This window comes from Chionomys nivalis, chromosome 2 (assembly GCF_950005125.1).
Source record: "Chionomys nivalis chromosome 2, mChiNiv1.1, whole genome shotgun sequence".
Classification (NCBI taxonomy): domain Eukaryota; kingdom Metazoa; phylum Chordata; class Mammalia; order Rodentia; family Cricetidae; genus Chionomys; species Chionomys nivalis.
The window spans coordinates 32696510-32724410 of NC_080087.1; the positions used below are offsets into that span (position 1 = coordinate 32696510).

The window sequence follows — 27901 nt, forward strand, 5'->3', positions numbered from 1 at the left end:
AGTTTGATTCGTTATATTAATTAATATAGAGTAATTCAGTATTTTAATACCTTTAACAGATTCTTTTATTTTTAACTTTTGTGTCTTTGATTCAGTGACATTGAGGGCTAACAAAGTAAATTTGGTTTCCCTACCAGCATCTTTCCTCTTTATAGACAGGTAGGTTTCTTATAGACCTGTTGTGACATATACTATCTTGGGGCTCTACTAATACATTTTTAGGTCCTGTGGCTTTGAATTTCTCTTCAGTATTTTGTAGACTGGCTGACTTTCTTTCCTTTCTCTTCTCCCCTCCCTTTCCCTCTTCTCCTCTCCCCTCTTTCCCTCCTTTCCTCCCTTTCTTTTGTTGTCCCTCCCTCCCTCCTTTCCTTGTTTTTACAAGGTTTCTCTATATAACCGCTCTGGCTGTTCAGGAACTCACTCTATAGACCAGGATGGCTTCAAACTCAAAGAGATCCACCTGCCTCTGCCTCCCAGGTGCTGGGATTAAAGGTGTGTGCCATCACGCCTAGCAATAGTTTTTTCTGTGTTATCTTTCAAATAGCTTTCTTCCCGTTTTAAGTTTTTGAGAAAGATTGTTTAATGATTACAAAATGCCCTTGGAGACAAGAAAACGCTGTCTCCATGGATACAGATGGCTTTAGATAACATTAAGTATTACATTATTTAAGATGATATCCATTCATAAAATTAGTTTACAGTTGTTGGTTTCTAACTTGCTGTGTAGCTGAGGATGGCTCTCTTAAACTCAGATCCCCCTGCTTCAACCTTCTCAGTGGTGGAATTACAGGTCTCTATCACCATACCCAGCCCTCAGTTATTTTTTAAGTGGGTTGATGTCTTAATATTAGACCCTCTTTGTCTTTTCACATTGAATCCCTTTTCTTATCTTCCTTTCAGAATACTGCAAAACGTTTTTTGAGTTAGTAGTACATGATCATGATTTTATGGCTTATATTTTTCATGATAAATAGGAGATGGAGCCCCTTGTTTGCCTGGACTAACTCCCAGATGTTCTGCTCTTGTGTGTTTTTAGTGAATTAGTTAGTGTTTTTGTTGCTGTGATGAACTTACTAAGCAGCTTAGCGAGTATTTGGTTTCATGGTTTGTGGGTTAAATCCACAAGGCTAGCAGCACAGGTTATAAACCCTGTTTCTGTCCTCTTACGACCCACTTTCAGTGATGCTCCATCTCTGAGAAGTTCCAAAACCTTCCAAAGCACTGCCATCGGCAGGGGACCTGTTCTTTAAATGGACAAATCTGTGGGAATATTTCACATTTGCACAGCTAGCTAGTCTGAGTCTGTTCTGGCCTTTATTTCTGTAGCACTGTTCTACCCTTCCTCTCTTCCCGTGAGCTGTCTTTCGGATCTTCTTCCGTCTCTTTGATTTTATTTTCTTCGGTATGTTTGAGTCCTTGGCTGTACTGTATATGTGGGTGCATGGGGCCTGCTGAGAGCAGGAGAAGGCATCAGAACCCCTGGAATGAGGTGCAGGTGGTTGTCTGCCCCAATGGATACTGGGAAGCAGGTCCTGTGGAGATGAGGAGTGCTCAGTAACTGCTACTCCAGCCTCCTTTCTCTTGTTTTAAAAACCTTTTCTTCCATTTTTAAACTCTTCTTAGCCATAGTATTTTTACTATATTACGTATGGTAGACTATAAAAACAATTTCTTCTCTCATTCATGTTCTATATTCTTCATGTGCTTTTAAGTTGTTTTTTATTTTTTATTTTTCTTAGAGTTTCTTCCTATAACCTCTGTCTTGGCATGTTTGAATATTTTCTATTTGAGAAAGAGGGAGTTTAGTTTAAAAATATATTTATTTCATATTTTAAATGATGAGGGGTTGCATGTGCATATGGATGCAGGTGCACATGGAGACAAGAAGATGGCGTCAGATTCCCCTGGAGCTAATTTACAGTGGTTTATTCAACATGTGCTCAGAATAGAACTTGAGTTCATGCAGGAGCAGGACACGCTCTTAACTGCTGAACCATCTGTCCAGCCACTGGAATTTTACATTTCAACAGCGCCGTTGAAGAATGGAGAGCATGTAAGGCTGAACTGGGGCCATCTTGTATTCTTGACCTTGCTGTATTCTGTTCTTGGCTCATACCTAGTACAGCTTTGTAAGTATTTCATTTCTTTCTTGGAGGCAGAGCATAAAACTTTTACCTTTTTTTTTTTCTTGGTTCTTCAAGGCAGGGTTTCTCTGTAGCTTTGGAGCCTGTCTTGGAACTAGCTTTTGTAGACCAGGCTGGCCTTGAACTCACAGAGATCCACCTGCCTCTGCCTTCTGGGTGCTGGGATTAAAGGTGTGTCACCACTACCACCTGGCTCACCTTTTATCTTTTATAGTAATAAGTATAAATTCTAAGATAGTGTGCTAAATGCTAACATCTTTCTTAATTTTGATAATTGTGTTATCATGTATGTTAAATCATATTAGTAGCAAACACACATAGCCTAAGAATGGGTTCTCGATACAATTCTGTTACCGCTTATATGAGTGAGCTGTTAAAAGAGCATGTGGGAGAAGGCATTAAATCATGGGATAATCTTTCCTGATGTATTTTCCTCCTCTCATTTGTGGTGGCGCACACCCTTAATTCCAACACTCTGGAGGCAGAGTAAGACAGATCTCTCTGAGATCTCAGCCAGTCTGGTCTACATAGTCAGATAACCTGGCTTATGTAGAGAGTCCCTACCTCAAAATAAGTAAATAAATGCCGTGTTTTGGTAGTAGCTCTGTTTATTAGCAGACTTCATGTAATGTGTCTGTATTCCCTGCTGTGACTGCGTCGGCTGTGTTATTTAAAATAGTCTTAGAGCATAGCTGTCAGGATTTTCCTTAGAGGTGTCAAGAAATTGGAAGAAGCAAGCAGAACCAGAAGGGAGCACATGGCAGTAAGACCCTTTGTTTTCCTTGACTTTTCTACCTTGGACTGCAGGGTGATGGGGGAGCTAGGAGTGGTGTTAGGCATGCAGCCTCTCTTCTTTTTTCCCACCCCATCCTGTGATTGATGGAAAGACTGCTGTAATGAAGGGTTATTAATATGAGAGTCTATATAACCTTTCAGATATGCACTTAAATAATATTTTGTTTTACTGTAGTTCTTGTTTTGTAGTTTGTTAAAATAAGTATATCTAAATGACTTCTAATTTTCCATTGGAAATGTATTTTCTTGGAAAAATGTCACCAGTTTATCCATTACTATTTTTATTTAAACAACAATAATTTTATACATCTTGTAAAGATAACTTAAGAATGGCTCTGGGCTTAATATGTGGGAATTTTGAGAGGAAGTGGTTGAATATGGTGAAGCAATTTAAGTAGTTTGTAATGTTCTCAGATGTTTTAAGATTCTCTTTATATATACACCTACACTGGAAAACTTGAAGCATGAATTTCTTAATTTAAAAGTAATATACTTTAGACTCTTAAAGCTTTTTACTTAATGGTTATTTGGTTGTAAGTTGCTTGAATATTATGTAGTATTTTTTAATTGTAATTAATTTTGCTTTTTAAATATTGCCAATATTATAATTAGATCATATATTTACATATAATTTTTTAATTCTTTTGCAATAGGTGTTTAATAGAATAACTTTTGAATGCTTGTTTGATACTACTTATTACTGAGTTCTTTAGTGAAGGACACAGGGAAGGAAAGGACTAATTAGATTCAGTTCAGCCAACGTTTGATTATTTTATATTCCTTTTATAGGAAAAAAATCAGGAAATGTGTTAGCATTAGGGATCTATAAAAGATTATGCACAGGCTCTCTTTCTCTTAAGGTTTGAGAGCCTTGGAGGAGCCTGGGCTTGCTTCTCAACCCTCCCGTCTCCGCCTTGCAAATGCTGTAATTACAGGCATGTAGCACTTTATCTAGCTTCCTTAGAATTTTTCTAAGATTTTATTTTTATATGTGTGTGTTTGCTCGTGTACACATGCCTGAATGCAACACTTACAGAGGCCAGAAGAGAACATCGGATCCCCTGTAATTGGAGTTATAAGCAGTTGTGTGCTACCTTACGTGAGTGCTGAGACTTGAACTCATGTCCTCTGAGAGAACTATCTGTGCTCTTAACGCTGTCTCCAACCCCCTTAAGAGTTTTGTAGTATTCCATTGTTAAGTGTCTGGTTTAATTAACCCAGATGCCTCATGAATTGAAGTTGCTCATTTATTTACTACTGTAAGATTTGTGCAGTCTCAGTTATTTGCTGAAAGGTAGGATTCTGTAGTGCAACTGCTGAATGGAAGGGTTGGCTGCTGTGAGCGCTTAGGACATACTGAGGTTACCCTTCAGAAGTGCTACACTCATTTACTCCTTATATTTAATTTTGAATCTTAACAGCATCTCTGAAGCTTTTTAGTAAAGAATTTCATGCTACACTGATGGGTTTGAGTTTGTATGGAGGCTCTTGTGAATGAGTGGCCAAGACAGTTATGTGGCACTTCTTGGACTGTTGTGATGCCACTTGTATGCTCCCGAGAACTGTTTTTGTGGTACCTGGAGCTTTTTGTGAGGGATTAGCATTGCCAATGCCCCACTCTGCCGTTTCTGTGAGAAGTAGGCTTCCGTATGAATCTGCAAGCGTAGCATCTTGCAGATAGACAGTGCCGGAGACAGGTAACTGAACTTGGTTCTCATTCCAGTCTAGAACCGAGACGCTTGCATTACTAAGCTGGCTGCTGTGGAGGGTTTGTTTAGTTCAATTGCCTATAGGCTTTCGCCACTTGGCTCTTCTTTAGCATTCTAATATGCATTCTTTAAAGCATTCACATAAAAACATACGGGGAGTTTTTCCTAAAAAGAGTACACTAAGATATACTCAGTTTCCTACCTTTTATAACCTATTTTTAGTAGAGTGATTATTCCATTTTTTAAATGGAATTTTCATTTTAAAATGAAAATTTTTTTAAAAATGGAGTCATAATATTCTATGATTTGGAGGTACTGTAGTTCATTTAAGTCTTCTACATAGAAGCTCATTCATTTTATGTCATATGCCTATTTCCAGTTTTACCTCTGTTTGTAGAATATCCTTCAACATACTGTTACCAAATAGGGCTTTTATTTCTCCGTAGGGAAGCTCTAGGCTGGAAGGTATATTGCTTTCAATATGTATAGGCTGTGCTTTGATCTCTGAGCACTGTGGAAAAAAGTGAGGTTGAGTTTGTGAAAGTCTCTCTCTCTCTCTCTCTCTCTCTCTCTCTCTCTCTCTCTCTCTCTCACTCATCCTGTGTGTGTGTGTGTGTGTGTGTGAGGGGGGCGGGTTTCATGTCAAGAAAACTTAAATGGCATCGTGGCATATAAATAAAATGTTAATGAAATTAACACTTTGCAAAGCATCATTAAAATAGTTTGGGCGCTTGTTGGTTTGAACTGTGAACCTTTTTGCTGGTTTCTAGCTTTGTATACCTTGAGATTTTTATTTCTCCTCAGACTTTTTCTTTATCCAGATGGTCAGTATTCCTGAATTTGTGACTGGAAGTTGCTAATTCTCACTCATGTTTGGTCCATTGGAACTGGACTTATGGATGGTTGTGAGCCGCCATGTGGGTGCTGGACATTGGACCCAGATCCTGTAGGTCAATGCTGTTAACCACCGAGTCGTTTCTCCAGCCACAAGTTCACTTTCATCTTAGAAGCAGGCTACTAACAGTTCTTAGGGTAGTTGCGATGTTTAATGGTATCATTTATTAAGTCATCACAGCATTTCTTGACACACAAAATGAGCTTATCAACCTGGCTTCTATATTGTTGAGGTAGTTTTCAAATATGCCTTCTTGATGTTGCTCATACCTACTGTGCCTGGGCAGATCCGTATGAATTGCTAGGGAGAGGTTTCTAGCAGGTAATTCACGGGGATATGCAAGAAAATCTGCCAGAGTTTAGAAGAAATGAAACAAAAGCCTAAGCTAGAATGCGGAAGGGCAGCAGTGTACTTATCTAGAGGGCTGTTTTGGGAGGGGGATAAGGACTTTTATTTAGGCTCTTGTGCTTTTGGCCTAACAAACAAAATTTTTAGTCACAATAATAATAATAATGATATAAATATAAATAAAATTTATATTTATTTCTAACATTAATAAATAAATATATTTATAAATAAAATGTAATTTTTGTTCAGGTGTGTGTATGTTTTGTGTATGTTTGTGCAATATGACACTTTGGTGTCACTCCTCAGGAGCTGTCCACCTTCTGCTTTGAAGCATGCTCTCTCAATAAGACCCAGGGGCTTGCCCGTTAGGCTAGGCTGGCTGCCAGGTGAGCTCCTGCGGTTCACCCCTGTCCTGGCTTGGCTTTTCTGTGAGTCCTGAGGATTCATGGCAGATCTCCCTGCTTGTGCAGTGAGCACTCTGCTCGCTCTGTCTCCCCAAACCCAACTGTATTTGTTGAAGGATAATTGTTAGTGTACACTATCAAAGTTATTTCCTAAATGACCAGTAGAAATTGTTATTGCTGTAATGATTATAATTTTTATTTTGTGTATTAGAGTTTGTATCAAGACTTATGAAGCACAGATTGAAATTTATTTGCTGTATGTGTGTGAATGAATGTGAGTGTAATATGCTTGTGTGTATGCATGTTTTTGCATGTGTGTGTGTTTACAAGTGGGTGAACATGCACCTGTGTGCTCTATATGTGGATGCCCAAGGGCGATGTAAGGAATCCACCATCATTTTGTCCCCCTTACTCACTGAGCTGCGGTCGCAGTCAAACCGGAACTACTTATTGTTGATCTTGTTACCCAGCTTGTATAGGACCCCCTGTGCCAGCTCTCTGAAGCCATAATTACAGGTGCTTGGTCATACCCACTGGGCGTCTAGATAGATTTCTAGGGATCTGAAGTTTGGTCCTCAGGCTTTTGAAGGAAGCACTTAAACCTCTGAACCATTTCCCTGGATGTTGAAGTTTCTGTTTTCGCCAGTTAATGGATTCAATGGTACGTCCATAAAATTGAAACCTGGTCCCAGCAATTCTTTTTTGTTTATTCCCTTCTCGTTGTTGGAGATGGGTACTGAGTGACGATTTGATGGGGGTTTGTGCTCTGTAGCTCTCTTGAAATGAATAGTTCAGACCAAAGTGCAACTGCACTGTTAAAGGAAGTGGTCTAGTCTCTAGCTTTGTTGATGTGCTTTCTTAATGTACCTCTGATAACCAGAATTTCAATGTTTGCTTAGATTCAGTGAAATGACTTATTTGAAATAGTTTTTCTTTTGAAAATCAATACCAATTTCTTGAAATTTTGAAAATCTTAATGTGTGAATTATTATGGACTGGTATGTTGAAATGAGCTTTCAGGAAAGTGATTGGTGACAAAAAAAAGTACCTGGAAAACCCTATTGTTGCTTTTAATCTTAAATGTTTTTGAACTTACGGTGTTTTGATATGAAAAACTTAAAGTTCAGAATTTGTTTCACCTGAAAGGAGTTTAATTATGAATTTAATTCAAATGTTTCTGAAGCATAAAAATAGAAAAAAGCATTTCTTCTTTTGAAATTCCCAAGTCACCCTTCTGTGATGTGAAAGCAAAATATTTTTAATGTAGACAAAAGTGGGTGCTCTGGCACACCCCCAACCCCAGGAGTGTCCTGGGCTGCATCAGTGAGGCCTAGTCTCAGTTAAGAAGGTGACAGGTTGGGTCGGGGAAGAGTTGTCACTTAGCGTTTCGGAAAACAGTCACAGTCTGTACGTGTGTGTTCTTTCAGATCTAAGGTCATACTAACCATACAGTTTTGCATCCTGTTTTCTCTCTTTCCACGTGTGTTTTAAAATAAGGAATTAGCTTTTAGAACCTAGTTACTATTTTTTGAAAACGTTAAGTAGTGTAAATGCATTTTAAACCCCTTTCAGTATTTATTGGTGTGGGACTGGGTACTACATGGGAGGGGACAGTTTTCAGGGACCAGTTCTCTTCTCCCGTGGTGGATCCCAGGGATGGAACTCAGGTCCTCATGTTTAGCAGCAGGTGCCTTTGTGACCAGATCATTTCACTGACCTACATTATTAAATTAAAGCACAAATTAGTGTTCTTGCATCTTTCTGTGCACTCTATACATCTTAATCAATCCTCCCTCCCTCCCTCCCTGTCTGTCTTTCCTTGTATCTCTTTCCTGGTGGTGCTGGTAGCAAACCCAGGGTTTTCACCGATGGTTGAGAACCAGTCTAGGTTAAAATTACTCTGATACTATAGGTTTATATATAAAAACTGCCTTGTATTTCTTGCATTTTATTGTGGGTTTTATATAGAGGTGGGCAAAAGCTCCTTGGTTGTTTTTTTTCCCCTTAAATAGCAGTTTTTATTGTTTTGTACTTCATAGTGATAGTGTATGTTCAAGCATTTTTTTATGTTCAAGCATTTTGCAGTCATGTGAAGATTAATGTCTGCATGGAGGAAAGATTCCCATTGAACAGGCTAGGTAGTTATTTTTAAAAGAAAACTCTAAAGGCACAGACTTAAAAGGTCATCTAGCTGGATGGTGGTGGTGCACGCCTTTAGTTTCAGTACTCGGGAGGCAGAGGCAGGCAGATTGTTCTGAGTTTCAGGACAGTCAGGGCTACATAGCACAGTAAAACCCTGTCTTGATCTCCCCACCCCCCCAAAAGTCTCCTGATTTCAGTAGATCTGCATATACCTGTGGTAAAGCTGAAACCACTCAGTGGGAGGGTAGGTACCTCTGTTTGGCAAAGGTTATTAAATCAACCTGCAGATTAATCGGCACTGGTTTCTACTCATCAGTGAGAACAGTTTTCAGAGTGGAGGGAGCAGGGCGCCAGTGCGTGTGTGCACGCATGTGTATGTGCACGAAGATGCACAGCTAAGGCTTTTCACGTTGCTTAGAAATTATTCAGATAGTCACTTTTAGGATTTTGTTTTACCTGTGACCTAAAGTTGACAGCATCTCATTGGACCTGGATGCCTCTTTTCTACCTCCAAAAATTCAGAATGAACAGAAGACTGTCCAAGTATTTCCTAGAGGAACAACGGCTTATGTATCTAGTTTCCCAGTAGAAATTAAAATCATTTTATACTAAAACTTTATCTGTTTGGGTAGAGAGGGATCTAACTGCTAGACTAACCTCATTCAGTATATTCTTAAGAGACTTTGAAATTTAAACATTGAACCTAATAGTATAGTTAAATAATAATTTTAAGACAAATTCTCTCTGTGTAGCCCCGGATGTCCTTGAACTTGATTTATAACCAGGCTGGCCTAGAGCTCACTTACCTTTGCCTCCCAAGAGCTGGATTTAAAGGCATGTACCACCATGCCTTGCAGAAAGATTGATTTTAGCATTACTTTTTCAGAGTATCTCAGTAATTTATGATGTGCCTCAATAAATTCACAGGATCAAGATGTGAACAACACATTTTCATTTCCTCTAGGTTCTTGACTCAAGATTATTTTTGTGACTACTTTAAAATGACCCTGATTTAGCTTGGGAACATAAGTCCCTCATTCTGAGGAGATAGAATCAGAAGACACAGTGGAACAAGGGAAGATGCCTTGGGGGGAAATGAGGAAAAGTTACATTAACCATGTGTGTGATCTTGGATAGTCATTTAATATTTGTCTAAAATGAGGGATTTGACCAAATCGGCTTGAACAGATTTGATCCACAGTTCATGTTTGGGAAACTTGGCTCCGTTGAAGAAGTCGTTGGTCCGCAAGGAAAGTGAGTGAACTCTCTCTGCTGCCCTCTCGAGCATTCACATTTTCACTCGGCTGCTGTCTTGCCCTTCATGTTTTGTTCACTGTATGAGTCTTGAGTGACTTCAAGTGTTTTAATGGCTTGTGCACTAATTCTGCTCTGTAGCCATATAATCGAGTGTTTTTTGTGGATTTCCATTCATAAAGGAGTCTCAGCCGCCATGCATCTGTTCATTCACAGCATTTTGGTTAGTCTTAGCAGTCACTGAGGTTCCTGTTTGGTTCCCCCCTTCTACCACTTAACTTATCACCATATTCTATTAATGTATTTCCTTAGGATCTTAGCAGTCACAGGTTCCTATTGCTTCCCCCAGTGACATGCAATTCACCCCACAGTTTAGTGGTGCATTTGACTAGAGTCTTAGCGGTCACTGTTCTTCTGTTTTCATGTATGTGCTAGTACTTGCCCATATGGAACTTGTTTCTGTCTCTCAGAATTCTCTTAATTGCCCTATTTCTTTCCCTCTCATTTATCTTGATGTCAGGTACATCTCTTAGAGTGAACTGTCTGCAAACAGACTGTTGCTCCTGTTTTTTGTTCCCCACATCAGGACACTATCATAATTTAACCTGCAGAGCTCTGAAAGACTCAGTATGTAAACACTGTCTTATAAGATAAACTCTTTGGTGTCTTCATCATCTTTTTAGGTGGGAATCCTCTGTGGACTGCAGTCAGGTTCCCTCATCCCCTTTTATTCTCGTTGTTTTCCTTCAAGGTTGGGTAGAATCTCAAAACCCACCTTCCCTAATCTTTTCATCCTGGATCAATGCACCTCAGTGTTAACTCTGAAGCACATCCTGGCAGTTCCTTTTGCATTAGAATCATGTCTTACTCTTTGATTTGTGTACACAGTGTCACACACTTGGTGTTTTCATCTTTCCGTCATGAATGACTTGTTCCTGTGGCTGTCAGGCTATATGCTTTCTCTTGGGAGTGAACTTTTTTTTTTTTAAAGCACTGCTTGTAAATGGATTCATTGAGTTCCTTAGAAATCCCCATCACGTAGGTATTACTGCTTTCCTGAGACAATGTAGTAACACGGCTGGCTTCAAACTTGGGGTATGTGGTTAGCAGAGCTCCTATTTATTGATGTTACTAACCTCTAAGTGACTGGTAACTTGGAGTCTTTGACATGGGATAGACTTAGTACTCTCACAGGATAGCAGAAGTTTGCATAAACTTATGTACTATGTTTTATTACCTGTTACCTAGGGGAGACAGTTTTGTGGTCTTTACTTTAGAAGCTCAGCAAATCTCTATAGAGTGAATCCAAAGATGTTTCCTCATACAGTGCAGAAGTTGGCCTCCATGATTCATGCGCTGTTAAGAAGTATTGGTTTACTTGATTTCAAATTCAGGAATCTTTAATTTTAAATAAAAGAAGCCAATGTTTAGCAGCGCATGAATCATTTCAGTAATGAAACTACAGTTTTTTGTCAAAGTTAAGACACTTGCACAGAGCACAGATATGGTATAGTCATTGCTGTGTATATGAGGAAATAAATAGAGAACTAGTCTTCATACAGGAATTGGGGCTATGTTGCCAAGGACCACGGTTACAGACAGAGACACTGAATATATTTGAGTGTGTAAATGAGGGTGAAAAGATCCTGGTGACAGGAAGGAAATAGTTTGTTGAACAAGGGATAAAGGTAGCACCCTGTCAGACACCATAGGCACTTGGCCCTAACGATCTGAGTAGTTAATAAAGTAAGGGACAAATCTGAGTCATATCCATGAGAAGAAAAGGAAAGGACCGTATAGAAAAATTCTGAAGGAAGGAATTCTCAATAAATGAAAAGTTTCATGGTTGGAAGCTAGGAAAAGATTATTAAGGATTACTGGTTTGTGAGGAGTGGATTTAGATAATGGACGTGCTCTGCACTTTGCTAATTACTGTCTACTAAAGGAATTCTGCCCCACAGTCTGGAAAGATTTGGGCCGTGTTGCCAAGTATCTTATAGTGCTGAGGACAGTCCCTTCACACCAGCAAATGACAGCGTTCAAAATGTCAGTAACGCTGACGAATCCTTCTTCTGGAGGATTTGATGAGTCCAGAATGGATTTTCCTTTGTAATACTTGTCTGTAGGAGAAGAAGTCACACTTAAAATTCCCACGATCCTTCATCCCTCAGCCGCTTCTCAGAACATTGAAAGCTGGCAGGAAATGATTTGCTGGTTTGTGTGTTCTAGTCCCATGTTTTTCTGTGTTTGCTTCTTACTGGTTACTGTAGATAACAAACATACCAATATATCCCCACTGATGGTGTAGTTCAGATTCTCTAATTTATTGAGCTTTTCTTGTGACAGTCCCTGATTTTAATCACTCCAGCTGTTTTATAGAAAGTCATGATAGCTGCAAGTTCAGGTTTCATATCATTGTTCCCAATTTTGAAATGTTACTGCTCATTTTCTCACATTCACTTCCAAATGAACTTCAGCAAAACCATGCTTTTCTTCCAGCATAGTTTGACTGGATTTATACTACCAGGTTTATACTATTTTTCTTATGTATTCTAGAAACTTAATTGCATAATACTTAAGCAAATAAAAAAAATTGGGTTGAAGACAAGGTGTGTGCCCTGTTATTCTAGTGTTTCTTAATCCTATCATTGCAGTTACTTAGAAATCAAGGAAGATAAATGAACTAGAAATGTCCAAATCAAATACTGTAAAGATGAACTTCACTGACCACAAGCTTCAATAATTCTTTTCTTTTCTTTCTTTTTTTTTTTTTTTTTTTTGATTTTTCGAGACAGGGTTTCTCCGTAGCTTTTGGTTCCTGTCCTGGAACTAGCTCTTGTAGACCAGGCTGGCCTCGAACTTACAGAGATCCGCCTGCCTCTGCCTCCCGAGTGCTGGGATTAAAGGCGTGCGCCACCACCGCCCGGCCAATAATTATTTTCTAACTAAAGATTTTCTTCTAAAACAGCACTTAATGATAAATTAATAATGAAAGTCTGATTTGGGAATTTTTTTTTTGTGTGTGTGTGTGCTCTTGCAAATACATACCTTTCCACTTCATCCTGAAGTAGATACTCATTTTGTGGGCATGACAAACTCAGTTTTTGATAAGGCTTTTCCCTATGTATTTTCTGATAGCATATCCTTAGATTTCTATCCATATGAAACTTGTTTAAATTAATGGCTACTGGAGAGAAGCAGTATATCTGTGAGGTGTAAATGGAATTCTCAGGCAGAAACTTGAAAAGTCTGTTATAAGTGTGTAGATAAAAGAATTAATAGAATGTCAAGACGTAGCTTTTTAATGGGTACGTCACCATTGTCACATGTGGTTTCTATCGTTTTTCTCTTGCCTAGTTTTAATTGAACTTCTCATTTAAAAATTACCAGTTTTAGTAATTGTAAGAATTTTTAATACTACTTATTTTACTTTATATGTACTAAATGGAAAAGTTCTTTAGTATAAGTCTGCAAAAGTTCTTGTGTGTTTGTGTGAGAGAGGGAGAGGAAGGAGAGAGAAGGGAGAGGAGTATATATACATACATATACATATTTCTTAAAAGTTCATTTGATCTGTTTGATCAGTGTCTTTAGAGTTTTAGTTCTGTTGTTGCTCTCCCCTCTGCACCCCCCACACCTTTTTTTTCTTCTTCAGTTTTGGGCCAGATCAAAACTGAAGCCTTATGTACTCAGGCACACACTTTTAGTTTATCTTATATATTGCGTTCGTTTCAAATTTTTAGATTTTGTGTCTCAGAGTGGTTTATAAGCTTTTGAGAATAAGCACCATTAAATCTAGCAGAAATCGATAATGCTCTGTGCTGCTGTGGTGGTCTGCCTTTGCATCCTTTACAGAAGTACACGTTGAAGAAGAGCCTTCTGGGTAAGAGGCCCACAGTTTAGCTAGCAGGGAAGCAGGGGGAGCCACGAGGAAGCATCAGCTAAAGAGACAGAAGGTGCCATTTTTTAAGAATGCTTTGTTGCAGGGGTAACTGTAGCATGAAGAAGGTGAACAGGGTAGGCAGGCAGGTGATTTGATTTAGGATATAGACCCTGTCATTATAGTGAAATCATTTAACTTGTATGTTTTTTATTTATAAAGTGGAAAGCAATTTGATAAACTGAATAACATGTTTTAATGAAGGATGGACTACATAAGCAGTTTTTTCCTATTTTACTAGGGACTGAGTGCTATCATCAAATATGAACCTTCAGAATGTGTACCTTTAGATGACCTTGGTGTGGTCGGTGGTGGATCTTGCATGGTTTGGGCAAGGGTCTTGATAATCCTTTGGAGGGACACATTTTCCTTTCAGCTCTTAATCTGAGTTAAAGTAATGTTTGGAAGTCATACATACATTCACAGAGCTGAGTACCAATTTTTTGACCTCTTTGTGTAGAAACTTGTCATAACCATATCAGATTTCAGAGAATCAGCTTGTCCAGTTCTGGAGGAGTGCAACTGTGACTACGGAGGAAAATTTCAGAGGAAAGTTGAGTGACGGTAGCAAAGCACCAGCTGGTTAGGAGAAGGGCGGGCTGTGGGTTCAAGACCTGTCTGCTATCCAGAACCCACTGCCTGCTGTTGTTGCATTTTGTGTTTCCTGAAAATGTACTCCTTAATTCCTTGGGATTGTCTCAGGGTGAGTGGATTTTTATTTGCTTGGGGAGGATATGATTTTGTGTGTGTGTATGATTTGAACATTATTCTGTTGATCCATGACCAGCTCTTAGTTGTTGATGTGACCTCAGTAGAATTTGCTTCACATTCAGCCTGTTACTAAAGATGAGGATGACTTTGTATGTGAACACTTTGAAGTAGCACACAAAATCTTATGTGTATTTGCATATTTTTTAAAGTTAAGAATGGCCTGTAGTTTTTCTGGTTTTCTAAAGGAATGTCTTGAAGAAGGGAGAAGGAAGGGAGGGAGGAAGGGAGGGAGGGAGGGAGGGAGGGAGGGAGGGAGGGAGGGAGGGAGGGAGGGAGGCGAATAAAGTACTTTGATGAGTTTGGTATTGCTATCTATAGTACTGGCATCTTTGTGTTTATTTTTAATAAAAAAAATGTTTAAATGTTGAATCTTGAGTCTTACAGGTAAAACAGACCAAAGTAATATTTACTATAAGACCACACTGACTTTTCTCTGTGCTTACAAGGCCTTTAAAAGTAAAAATTACAGTATTTTAGTATACTCACTGTGTGAGTGAATCAAAAAAACCGTAGAAGATACTAAAATTAGCGTTAATGGGAGTGTGTAATTCTTCTCATAGGCTTTTTATTGGCACTTTCATCATGTACTTTTTATTGTTCTTACAACAGAAGTCAAAGTCCACCTTGTTTCCTTTTGTTTTACTCAGGTGTCTTCTCCCTCTTTTAGCACCTAACACCATTACTACTGTATCACAACCATCACAACCATCAGCGTCACTATCACTGTCATCACCACTATCATCACCAGCATCTCCACCACAGTACCATCATTACCACTATCATCACCAGCATCACTATCATTACCACTATCATCACCAGCATCTCCATCACAGTACCATCATTACCACTATCATCACCAGCATCACCATCACAGCACCACCATCGTCACTATTCATCACCAGCAGCATCACTATCAAAACACCATCATCACTGTTATCACCAGCAGCATCACTATCATCACCAGCATCATCACTGCCGTCACCGTCACTATCATAATGCATGAAGTATCTCTCACCTCCTCTGACACTTCTCTTCTGCTGAACACTTAATTGCTTTTCTCACCAGAAGCCAGCCCCTCTAGTTTTGCCACTAGTGTTTCTTGCTGTTATGCACTTTTGTGTTTCACTTTATTTGTAGCCATTTGGCCCCAGGGTCTAAGAATTAACTTGACCCATTTTCCTGCCCTTTCAGCATCTTGTTTCCTGTGCCTTCTGTCCCTCTGTCCCTCTGTCGGAGGGTCTTGTCTGTGGCCTGTTCTGCAGTCATCACTTGACACCTGGGCCTTGCGTTAAGTCTTCATCGTCCTGCACTGCTCCTGCATCCCCAAGTCCAGCACTCACATCTCATTTGTTTGTGGTGGCATTCACTTTGAAGAAGCAATTCAGTCTCATTTTTCCCCTCAAAATAACAGCTTACCCTGTTTTGACCGTTGCTACCAAGACCTTTTGACCTACAGACCCTTCTCTTCAGTATCTTCCATTTCTCATTTTATATGCCCAGATTAGATTTCCTGGTCTCTAAACAATTCAGTTTTTAGTTTTCAGAGAGCAGTATCTTAACTTAGGTTTTCCTTCCTCCTGGCATCTGTTGGGTAGAACCTTCACTTGGCATACAGCAGTCAGTACCTTTTCTGTTAATGTCTCATTCATTACCACAAAGTCTAAAAGGGGTCTAAATACTATGCCTAGTTTTTGTTGTTTGAATCTTTATTTGAAATGTTTTTAAAATGAAACAAGCGCATAACTTTTTCTGTCTCTCACAGCTATTCATCCTTGAACCAATCCCATGCACCCCCAAGTTGATAGCACCCTCCTCTTTATTACTGTGTATCTGTGCATGCACAAATATATATTTTAACACAACGTACTGAGTCTGCTTTTGTTGTTTGTGTATATATGGTTTTTTACTGACTACTTTACACTGAACAACCAAAAAGGGGGGGCTCATTCCTGGAAGAGACTAATTATTCTCGGCAGTCATTAGTGCCTGTTGGTCTGTGTTTAGGGGTAACACCTTCCCCCATAGATTCCCCCCTTCACATTAACATATCCATTGATATTGTGATTGTTCTGCTCTTGTTCATGCAGCCTTTTCTAAGAGTAGACTTAGACTTCCTGGTATTTGGCCTCTTACAGTCTTTCCACCCTCTTCCACAAAGTTCCCTGAAGCATAGATGCAGGAGCTATGATGTAAAAGTATCTGTTGGGGCTGGGCTCCCATGGTCTGGTGGTCTCTGCATTGTGTCCAGTTGTGGTTTCCTTGCTGGTCTCCATTTCCTGTAAAGAGGCTTTTATGGTGGGGGTAGTAGCTGCACTTATTTGTAGGCCTAAGGATAAGGATTAGAATGTAGTAAGGAAGGACTTAAGCTAGTTTGAGCCCCGGGTAGCTAAGTTTTCAGTACCAGACATGATTTCTCTCTCCTGTTGAGTAGGCTTTATATCTATTAGATATTGATTGCAACCAGCATGTGTGTGCTGCCTTTTGCACCTTTATGCATTTCTTGCCGTGCTGATCTTTGTTATGGTCCATAGGTATTTAAAGCTGGGTAGGACTGTTTAATTGTTCCCCTCTACCCTTTGGCAGCTTGCATGGAATTTTCTGGTCAGATCTTCAATCAACTGAGTTTTGTGTTCCAAAGTGTGTGGTGTCTTCAGCAAGAGGGGCCCACCTTTAATCCTTGAGAAGCATCCAGGGGCTGCATTTGTAATTTATACTGCTTTAGGAGTCATTTGGAATACCCTGACCAACCATTTGAAAGGTTTCTTGTGCCTAATACTGTTTTTGGTTAGTCTGTGGTTCTTGATGGGAGCATAGCCCAAGTGGCTTAGCCTTCTTTAAGATATGTGTGTGTCCATCCATATACACTTATGTATTGTGTTTAATTTCAGGTAAGCATAAAATATGGTTCCTTGAGGCTGTATCCAACAACCTTGGTGTTCACTTGCCCCTTGTCCCTCCTGTACTGACCACCCTTCTGTTACTCTGTTTTCTATTTCATATCTCCTGTATCCTGAGGCCCCTGCCTTCACCTCTTTGGTTTCTTTATAATGTATTAGTTTCTATGGTTACCATGCGTTATATGCTGACATTTGAGGATAGGGAGCTTCAAGGCTAAGGAAATAGTCAAATGAATAAGAAAGTTAAAGAATTGGAGAGAATCTTTGCCTGAATCAGAGAGAATTAATATCCAGAATATACAAAGAATAAAAAACACAAGGCTGAAAGGAAACAAATTATTCACTTTAAAAATGGGTTAGAAATCTAAATTGAGTATACTTGCTAGAGGAAATAAAAATGGCTAGTAACTATCAAAAAATGGAATTTGAGACAGCTTTGAGATTTCATCTCATCCTTGTGAGAATAGCTAAGATAAACAAAGCTGGATAGGACTGGGTAGCCGCAGATGGACAACAAATGCTGGTGAGGTGTGGAGAAAGAAAATACTGGTTCATTATTGTTGGGACTGTAAGTTGGAGTAGTTACTCTAGAACTCAGTACGGAGAATCTTCAAGAAACTAAATAAATCTACCACTTTACCCAGCTATGCCATGCCTTCATCTCCTGCTCAGCTGTGCACATAGCCACTCTGGTTATAATAGCCAGGAAATGCAAACAAACTAAATGTCTTGCAACAGATGAATGGACATGTCTGAATGTTTGCAATGAAATATTATTCAGCTGTAAAATATGTATATGTCATGACAGCTGCATGGATGCAATGAGTGGACCTAGAAAAGATTAGACTGAGGGAGGTAAGGCAGACCCAGAAAGGCAAATGCTTTGTGTTCCCTCTTCGTCTGCAGTTCTTAGCTCCTGATTTGTTTTATTTTATTTTATTTTATTTTATTTTATTTTATTTTATTTTATTTTATTGTCTTGGAACTCGCCGTGTTGCCTAGGCTGGCCTCAACTTCACAGAGCTCTTCCTGCATCCGCTGGGATTAAAATTGCATGCACCATGCCCAGCTGCACCTACTTTCTTTTTAAGTCTATTCTTTTGTTATTAAAAATCCTTTCAATTATTCATTATTTTTGTTGTTGTTGTTGTTCAGTCTCCGGAAGGAGTTAGTTATGAGAAAGTTTCATCTTTTAGTTCCAAAACATCAAAATCTGCCTTCTGTTCCTTTTCACCTCCAGCCCAGTGCCTGCTGTCCTTTGGTTCCTGATCCTTCTGCCTTCTTAGACGTGTTAATGTGAGCGCTCTCATTTTCCTTTTGAGTCCACACCATTCTACCGCTCTTCTGTTTCCAGCCAAGCATTCTTAGTCACTCTGCACACCTATGATGTTCGTCTCAAGTCCATGTGGCCAGATTGGCTTCTGAACCTTAGACGCTTGGATTGACAGCAACCTTTACATGTGCACACATGGGACTGCCAGTCTGATACCTTTACATGTGCACACATGGGGCTGCCAGCCTGATACCTTTACATGTGCACACATGGGGCTGCTAGCCTGATACCTTTACATGTGCACACACAGGGCTGTCAACCTGATACCTTTACATGTGCACACACGGGGCTGCTAGCCTGATACCTTTACATGTGCACACACGGGGCTGCTAGCCTGATACCTTTACATGTGCACACACGGGGCTGTCAGCCTGATACCTTTACATGTGCACACACGGGGCTGCTAGCCTGATACCTTTACATGTGCACACACGGGGCTGCTAGCCCTGCCTTTTGATTGTAACAGATGAGCTCCGTCATCCAGCACAGTGCTACCCCACTCTGAAATGGAGCTGTCTGACATCAGGGCTGCAGATAAACAAATAGCTTCATGTTAGTTCATGTCAGATGAGTTACTAAAACTTGGAAACTGCCCGTGACGGCGACTTTGCAGTTACAGGTGGAAAGAGAGAGCATGCACTTCTGCTTTCCCACTCTCCTGCTTCTTAACTCGCTCTGGCCTTTTCTTCTTTCCCCACTAAAGGGCTCCTATAAACTGCCAGTGACCTTTATCTAAAGTTAGCATGTCCCACTGAGTTTTCAGCCTCTTGTCATCTGATTGGTCAGCAGCCCCAGCTCCTGTGGACACCCAGCTCTATGCCACAGGCTTCTCTGTTGCCTTCCTTGGTGTCAACCTTTCGCTGGCTCCCCATCTCTGGCAAGTACATCTTCTGGCATTAAATGCTGAAGTACTTCCAGGTTTGTTCCTTCTCTGGCAATCACGTGTCTTTGTTTTCAACTTTCCAGTTCATTCCAGTTATGTACTCCTGAGTCACAAATGTGTACTCCAGTACTACAAGCCTTACATGGGTTTGGTAGCATGCCCACTTGTCGGTACTCACATGGTCTGGTTTCTGAATGCATCTTCTTGTCATCAGAAGGAATGTGTTCACATATTGTCCCTTAGTCTCCTCATATTCTCCTTCCTGCTATTTGGTGACATATTGTGGTAGTGTCCACTTCTATAGAGTAAGCATGAGGGTCTTGTGTGTGACCCTCTTCAGCTTCACGTGGTCCATTTGTTCTCTTAGAATGCCTGCTGCAGCAGTGTCAGTATATAGCCTGTCTTCTGGAGTGTCTTTGCTTTAATGGCAGTAGGCTTCTACAATTTTTCTATGTATGAGTGTATGTATGTATTTATTTACTTGATCATCTACCTCTGCTTCCTACTTTCCTAGAGATCTTGTGGCACCATGTATGGACTCTAATAAATTTTAAAAATCATTTTATGTTCCCCCCTCTAGACTACAAGCACAAACATTTTCTTCTTGTTCACCTTTTCATTTCTGGCAAGACTGGCCTAGAGTGGACAAATAGGAAGCATTTGTAGTAAATTCTGCACATTCAATTTTCTTTCCTAATTAACTTGGTACTCTCTGTGTATTTGCTAGTGTGACATACAGTTTTTTTGTTTTTGTGAATCTAATACTGTTGGTACTCCTTGAAAGTTAAAAAAATACATTTTAAATGTAGAGAGTATAAAATGTATAAAGAGTCAAATGCATGAAATCTTCGTTTGATCTGGCTCATAGCTTCTCCTTAATGGTTTTTCTACATTGTCCTGTCTCCTGTATTTATGGCTATCTTAGAGCTCACAGATTCTAGTACTGCATGCAAGTAAAGCACATGAAGTGTTCTAGCAAAATTCATCAAACTTTCAACTTGTTCATCAGTTGATAAATCTCAGGGGATCAAAAATAGTTAGCCATCTGCTAACTGTCCAGACAATTTTAGTATTGTGAAAGGGTGTGGTCAGAGAGGTAGGTAGAGGATCTAGGTAGAATGTCAGAATAAGGCCCCATGCAGAAACCACCTTAGCTCTTAATACTGAAACTCAACAGTCAGCTCAAAATTAGAAAGAGATTTTGGTGAGGTTAAACATGAATGTCCAGACAGTCGGGGATTTCCCAAAATAGGCGATAGTCTTTCTGCATCTTCATCTCACTGTTTGAAGACATGTTTACAAAGACATGAATTCTCTGTAAATTAATCACGATTTTCTAATTGATAACATGCCATTCATTTCTGGAAATTAATTGTCCTTTTATATTTTACTCCTTAATTAGGAAAATCAGTTGGATCTCGGTCATCTCAGAGTGAGTCTGAAATTGTGCCAAAAGTTGCTAAAATGACTGTATCTGGGAAGAAGCAAACTATGGGATTTGAAGTGCCTGGGTAAGACTCAGTCCCTCAGCCCTGACTCCTATGAATTGATGAGAACATCTTTTTCAATTTCCTATACTAAACTGATATCATTAAAGTGTCTCATGCCTTGTGTATAGCAAAGGACAGAGACGGAGTGAGAACTTAGTTTTGATTCTAGCTTTATCATTGTATGACTCACTATGAGTTTCCTCACATCAGTGATAGTTACTCTAACACCAAACAAAACCAAACTGCTTTGTAGTCTCTAGTACTATGAACTAAGACATTCTGAGCACCTCTGGGTGGTGCAGACAAGCAGCACTTGAGAGTCAGTGAATCATACTCGCTGATTTTTTAATAACTTGCCATGGGATGGAGATATGACTCAGTGGTGAATAACACTGACTATTTTTCCATAGTGCTCAGGTTCAAGTCCTTCAATTCCCAGTACCTACATGGCAACTCACAACCATTATGTAACGCCAGTTCCAGGGGATAATGGCACCCTCTGCTGGTTTTTGCAGTCATTGAACATACTTGCAGCGCATAAATGCAGGCAAAATATCTATACATACAAAATAAAATTAAAGGAAAAAATTGAAAACATAAAAATACTGCCTTAAGGCTCTTTTAACTCTTGTGTGTTTGCATATTTGTATGTTTGGATATAGTGTGTATGTGTGCGTGCATGTTTTGTTTGCACATTTGTGGATGTAGTGAGTGTATGTGTGAATATATATGTTTACACACTTGTGTATGTGGATATAGTGAATGTGTGTGTTTTCATATTTGTGGTTGGATGTAGTATGCATGAGTGTGTGTTTGAATATATTGAGTGTATATATGTGTTTGCACACTTGTGTATGTGAATATAGTGAATTTGTGTGTATATAGTGTATGTGTGTTTGCATATTTGTGTGGATGTAGTGTGTATGTGTTTGCACATTTGTGTGTAGATATAGTATGTATTTGTGTGTGTATTTGCATATTTGTGTGTATGGATGCAGAGTGTGTATATGTGTATGCATTTACCCATGCACACATGCAGAGGCTAGTGATTATTGGGTGTTATCCTTGCTTGCTCTTCACACCTTACTATTTTTTTATTTTCAAAGATTTACTTTTTAGATTATTGGTAAGTGTGTCTTTGTGGGGTGTGTGCCCATGAATGCAGGTACATGAGGAGGCTGGATTGAGCCACCCTTAGTTGCTGCTGGGAACTGAACTTGGGTCCTCTGAAAGCTTTATGTACTCTTAACCATTGTCTTACCATTTGGGCTAGACAACCTGCCAGGGTAGCCTGGGTCCACATGTTTCCTCTACCGGCACTGAGAATATGTGACACCATGCCAGCTTTTATGTGGGTGCTGGGGATCTGAACTCAGACCCTCATGATTGCACAGTAAGCTATCTCTCTAGCCCCTCTTAATTTTTTTGCTGAATAAGATGTCATTGTATCAAAAACACATGCAGTTAAGTCCTAGAATTTAGAATATCAAAAAAAATTACTGAGTCAACATTGGTAGTACTTGCTATTTTAAAATCAGTCTCTAGAATTCTAGGAGTTTTTACTAGAGACATGTTTCAAATTATGAAAGATTAATATTTAACATCTTTAAGACTGTTGACAATTTTTATTCTCTAAATAACACTTTTGCACTGTGTGGTAACAACACTTGTTGTTCTGACGTGGGGGTGACGGATCAGGAGTTCAGGGTCATCCTCAGCTGCACACAGTTATGGAGTAGCCTAGGCTACACCAGTCTCTGTCTTACAGAACAAAGCAAACAAGAAGTATTCTTTGTAAGCTGTGTATGCTTCAAGCACCAAAGCATGGAGGGAGCCATCAGATTTTTGCAAGGATGACTTTTATTTTCAGCATTTAAAAAGGAGTCCCGGGTGCCTTATTTTGTCTTTTTATAAAAATCTGTGGTAATGGTAGCATATGTCCCCTTGCTAGATGGGGAAAAATTTTAATGGTCTCCCACCAAAGTGTTTGAATTTGAAAGCAAGGTTTTATTCACTCAGTTTCAGGTTCAATGTGGAAAAGATCTCAGGCTGAGGAGACACAATTCCTCCAGTGTGTATTAGTTCAGGGATAGGTGAGATGGCACTTTGGTTGTCATCTGGTTGTGACTCAGTTATAAAGTTACTAATGTCCTTTCTCTCTTAATTAGGGTTGAACTAATGCACATACTCTTTATTTGTAATGTATTGTGTTATATTTAACTCTGTTATGGGAACCTTGTTTTGTTTTGTTTGAGAGAGGGTCTCACTGTGTAGACCAGGCAGGCCACAGACACACAAAGATCTACCTGCCTCTAACTCCTGAATGCTGGAATTAAAGGCATTTGCCACTATGTCCAGCTAGGGAGACTTTGAACAAAATAAATAAAATACACAACCCTTATGTTAAGTACATTACAGTCTAAATGTGGAAAGTTTCAGAAGTTATAACAGTCAGCCAATATGCTTAAGGCAATATATTGTATTGGAAATACACACAGACCTCCTAAACAAGTAACTAAAATACTGGATAACGTGATGAAGAAATAGAAGTATTCATACCCAAGGAACTGGTAAAGATCAGTGTCAATAAAGTATTCCTTTTATAAAGTCCAAACATTGAGCTAGGTGATCACACAATAGTTAATACACCATCACACATATACTCAGCCCTGACCATACCATCGCAGATACACCCAACCCTGACCATACCATCGCAGATACACCCAATCCCGACCATACCTTCAAAGATAACACCCAATCCTGACCATACCTTCGAAGATACACCCAATCCTGACCATACCATTGCAGATACACCCAATCCTGACCATACCTTCGAAGATACACCCAACCCTGATCATACCATCGCAGATACACCCAGCCCTGACCACACCATCGCAGATACACCCAATCCTGACCATACCATTGCAGATACACCCAACCCTCATCATATCATCACAGATACACCCAATCCTGACCATACCATCACAGATACACCCAATCCTGACCATACTATCACAGATACACCCATCCTGATCATACCATCACAGATACACCCAATCCTGAACATACCATTGCAGATACACCCAGTCCTGATTGAAGCTAAACAAGGTCAGTACTTGAATGAGAGAATATAAAATATACACTGACAATTCATTTCTCCATTTGTTTGTACACATGTATTCATTGTTTGGAAGGCACTCTGTTTTATCTACATTGAGAATTGTAGCAGTACCTATAGAATACAGGTAAATAGAACTGATTGAAACATCAAATGTAAGACAGATACTCTGTACTCAATCAATAGTATAAATTAGTGTCTAAGTACCCAATTCAAGGAGAAAAATTAAACCTGTAGATTTACAAAATAATGGTTTCACTTTTGGAAATTTGTTTAGAAATAAGAAATCCCATTAATTAGTTAAGATCATAAAATTACATGAGAAAGTGTCTGAAAAAAATTGTCCCCAATTTATTCTTTCAGTCATAATAGTCAATGTAGGCCGAGGTCCAGAATGGTCATTTTCATATCTCAGAGGCACTTGAAAGTTTAAAACAACATCTCTTACCTCATAGGATGCAGAGGTGTTGCTGACTGCAGCCTGACAGTGCACACCACCCTACCTGACTGCATCTTAATGTTGGTAGATGTCTCTCCTAGGATTCCAGGTCTGCAATTGTGTAGATTGGCTCTGGCCTCTCTCCATTTCCACCTTAACAGACTTGAATCACTTAGCTGAGATCCAAAATGTAAGGAATTACAAAAAGAGGCATCTCTGTGCTCTGATACAGTAGGACAGCAGTTGAAAAGGTTTCCTGACATTTCCTTCTGATCTTCTTTTTGTAGTTTAACCTCTGAGGAAAATGGAGATAGTCTGCATACTCCTCACAAAAGACCTCCTGGTGACGATGGCAGCGGTGCTTCTAACGTTCTTGAGACCAGCACTCATAAATCTGCACTCCTACCTCCCTCCATTCAAGCATCAGAAGAGCTGAGTTCAACTCCCACATCAGTCAAAAAGTCTGGCAAGCTGAGGCAGCAGATAGACGTGAAGGCAGAGCTGGAGAAGCGGCAGGGCGGGAAGCAGCTCCTCAACTTAGTGGTCATTGGTATGCCCTTGTTCTGCCGTGTCTGGAGGACCTGCTCCAGGCTTACAGCCCCTGGGGGCAGCATAGACTTCAGGCAAAGAGGCATTGCATCATAATGCATCCTAGCCACCCTGGGTGAAATGATGCCCTGTGACCAAGGGGGCATCAGACTTGGCTTATGACATTTTCATTTGGTGAATATATTGAAAATGGGAAGTATTTTTTTAAAAAATGGGGAAAATTGCCCTTTTTTAAAACAATGTGCACAACACCCCCCCCACATACACCCTGTTGAGATGTTTTAACCTTGATAAAAATTGGTATTTATTACTCCAAATACTTCCCTAAGCTATTGAATTACAATCATGCAATGCCTCAGTGTGAACAATCTGAAAATGAACCTGGTATTAATCCTGAATCAATCTTCCTTAGGTCATGTTGATGCTGGGAAAAGTACTCTGATGGGCCATTTGCTTTATCTGCTGGGTAATGTAAACAAAAGAACTATGCATAAATATGAGCAAGAATCTAAAAAGGCTGGCAAGGCTTCCTTTGCATATGCATGGGTCTTGGATGAGACTGGAGAAGAAAGGGAAAGGTAGTCATTATATTTCAAAATTTTCAGTTTAAATTGATAACAGTCCTTTAAAATAAATATGCAATGTGTGTTGAATATGTAAAACATACAAAATGTGTTAGAGAAAACTTAAAAAAATTCTTTTGTTTTGTACATTGTTCTGTGAGAATAGGTTAATATTTATCTAAAACCAAACAACAAAGACCAGAACCACCCACCACATTTCCTGCAGATTCCCTGCGATGATTTGTACAGAAGAGCTGGCAGTTGTCACTCCCTCAGGGTATCACACGCTCTGACTGGAGTTAACGTTGATTTGACTCAGTCTTGTATCAGGGTATAGATGCAGGTGAAGGGTAACACTGTCTTCTGCTACACTCAGAATTCCCAGTGGGTCCAGAACAGAGGCCTCCACAGCTTTCTAATTCGTGTTCTATGTTCTCATGAGACGGTCTAAAAGAAGCAATTGAGTGTAGTCAGTTTATCCTTTCTTGGGACTTAGTGCTCATTTGGATGGATGCTTACAGAAGGATGAAGATAATCACATATTTCTGGCCAGAGAGTCAGTGTTTCTTTTGAAGTAATTTAAAGCATAAGTGTATATCATATTTAAGTCTTATCAGAGATGGAGAAGTGGAGGCCACTTACGTAAAGTGAAATGACAGATAGGAACTACTGAGTCAAAAGAACAACTAACACCCATGAGGCCCTGTGAAAGCTCTTCTAAGTTAACAGTTGGGACATCTCTGATGGCTTTAATCAGAGTGTGGTTAGAGAGTGTACCTGGAGTTGCAGGCTTTGCTGCGTGTGTTCATTTCCCTGCAGTCCTCTCTAATGATCATGAGTCAGCTCTCAGTAAAGCAGGTTACATTAATGTTTAGTGCTCCTCATAACTGGTATTGGGATCATCGTGGCCTTTCTCCCTCATGTGGTTATCTTTTTCTCTCTATTATTGCAAAGCTGCTTTCTACCCTTTAACCTGTTATTTGCCATATTTTGAAAAACAGTGGAACTGTATGTGATGTCAGTATCAGAAGCCCGAGTAATTCTCACCTGCTTAACAGATTATTAAAGAATATGGCTTTTGTTTTCTTTGTGTATCCTGATTATGTGGATTAATAGACTGAGAAGAGTGAAATTGAAGCTAAAAGGGCTTAGTAAAATGTGCCAATTGTGTGTCAGCGTTGAGCTGCAAGTGAGCTATAATTCACTCATTCCTATAATGGCCAGGCATTGGAGATGTCCAGCTGTAACAGCTGCTTATTCGGTAATATTGTGGTTGCTAGCTTTCTTTCTCACCATGTTATGATTTAGACTATTCCTCCGTTCTGTAGACAGCGGAAATTTCTGAGTACATATTAGAAGGTTTCTTCTTTATGTTGCCAGATGACATTTTAAAAACTGACATGTTCTTTACTCCACCATGTTAAATATTTGGAAATTAATAAGCTGCATGATATTTTCATTTTCTTATGAAAGGCTATAAACCTCTAGGTGTGGGAGAACATTAAGCAGAATTAGGCATCACTTTGGCAAGCTCAAATGGCTTGACTAAGGAGACCCACATCCCTTTGCCATGGCAGACCTCTAGTTTATTATTGTAGTGTTGGACACTTGCTATGGAAGAAAGGCTGATCTTTTTCAGTTTGAATGGTCTAGAGCAGTGGTTCTCTACTGTGACCCTTTAATATAGTGACTCCCAACCATGGAATTATGTCATTGCTACTCCTGTTATAAACTGTAATATATGCAGCCCCTGTGGGGGTTGTGACTCATAGATTGAGAACCACTGGTCTAGAGCAAACCTTTTATGTTTCCGAGGTCACATGACTCAGGGCTCTTCTAGCCATTTCTAAGGATTTCTTCTAATTGAAAAAAGGATAAAGTGGAATATGAAAAAACCCTGCCATTTATCTCTCCTGATTTTGTTAAAAATTGGGCATCTGTTTTTTTTTCTTGTTTTCAAATTTTAACTTGACAAATTTGCAAGTGAAAGTTTTCTGTATTTATTTCTTTAATAGTGGACACAAACACTAGAACATTAGAAAAGCTAATTCCTCAAAAGTATAATTTGCCACATTATCTTTTCTCTATGTATTTTTCTTTCATCTAGAGATGCGTGTATATAACTTCCTTTGTTCACAATTATAGATTCTTGCAAAACATTGGGAAATGGGAAATAGCTATCATTTTGATTGAGTTTGCTATATATACAACCTTGGTTTCAAAGCAT

General features: G+C 39.4%; 1 protein-coding gene across 2 annotated transcripts in view; it reads left to right on the forward strand.

The window, feature by feature from the left end:
- The window catches only part of Hbs1l (HBS1 like translational GTPase), a 75335-nt gene that overhangs the window by 24347 nt on the left and 23087 nt on the right, over positions 1 to 27901 (forward strand). For both annotated transcript variants that reach the window (XM_057754591.1, XM_057754607.1), the window contains 3 exons: positions 20918 to 21026; positions 24850 to 25112; positions 25524 to 25689. In XM_057754591.1, coding sequence (XP_057610574.1) covers positions 20918 to 21026; positions 24850 to 25112; positions 25524 to 25689 — 538 coding nt within the window. The remainder of the gene's footprint in view (positions 1 to 20917; positions 21027 to 24849; positions 25113 to 25523; positions 25690 to 27901) is intronic.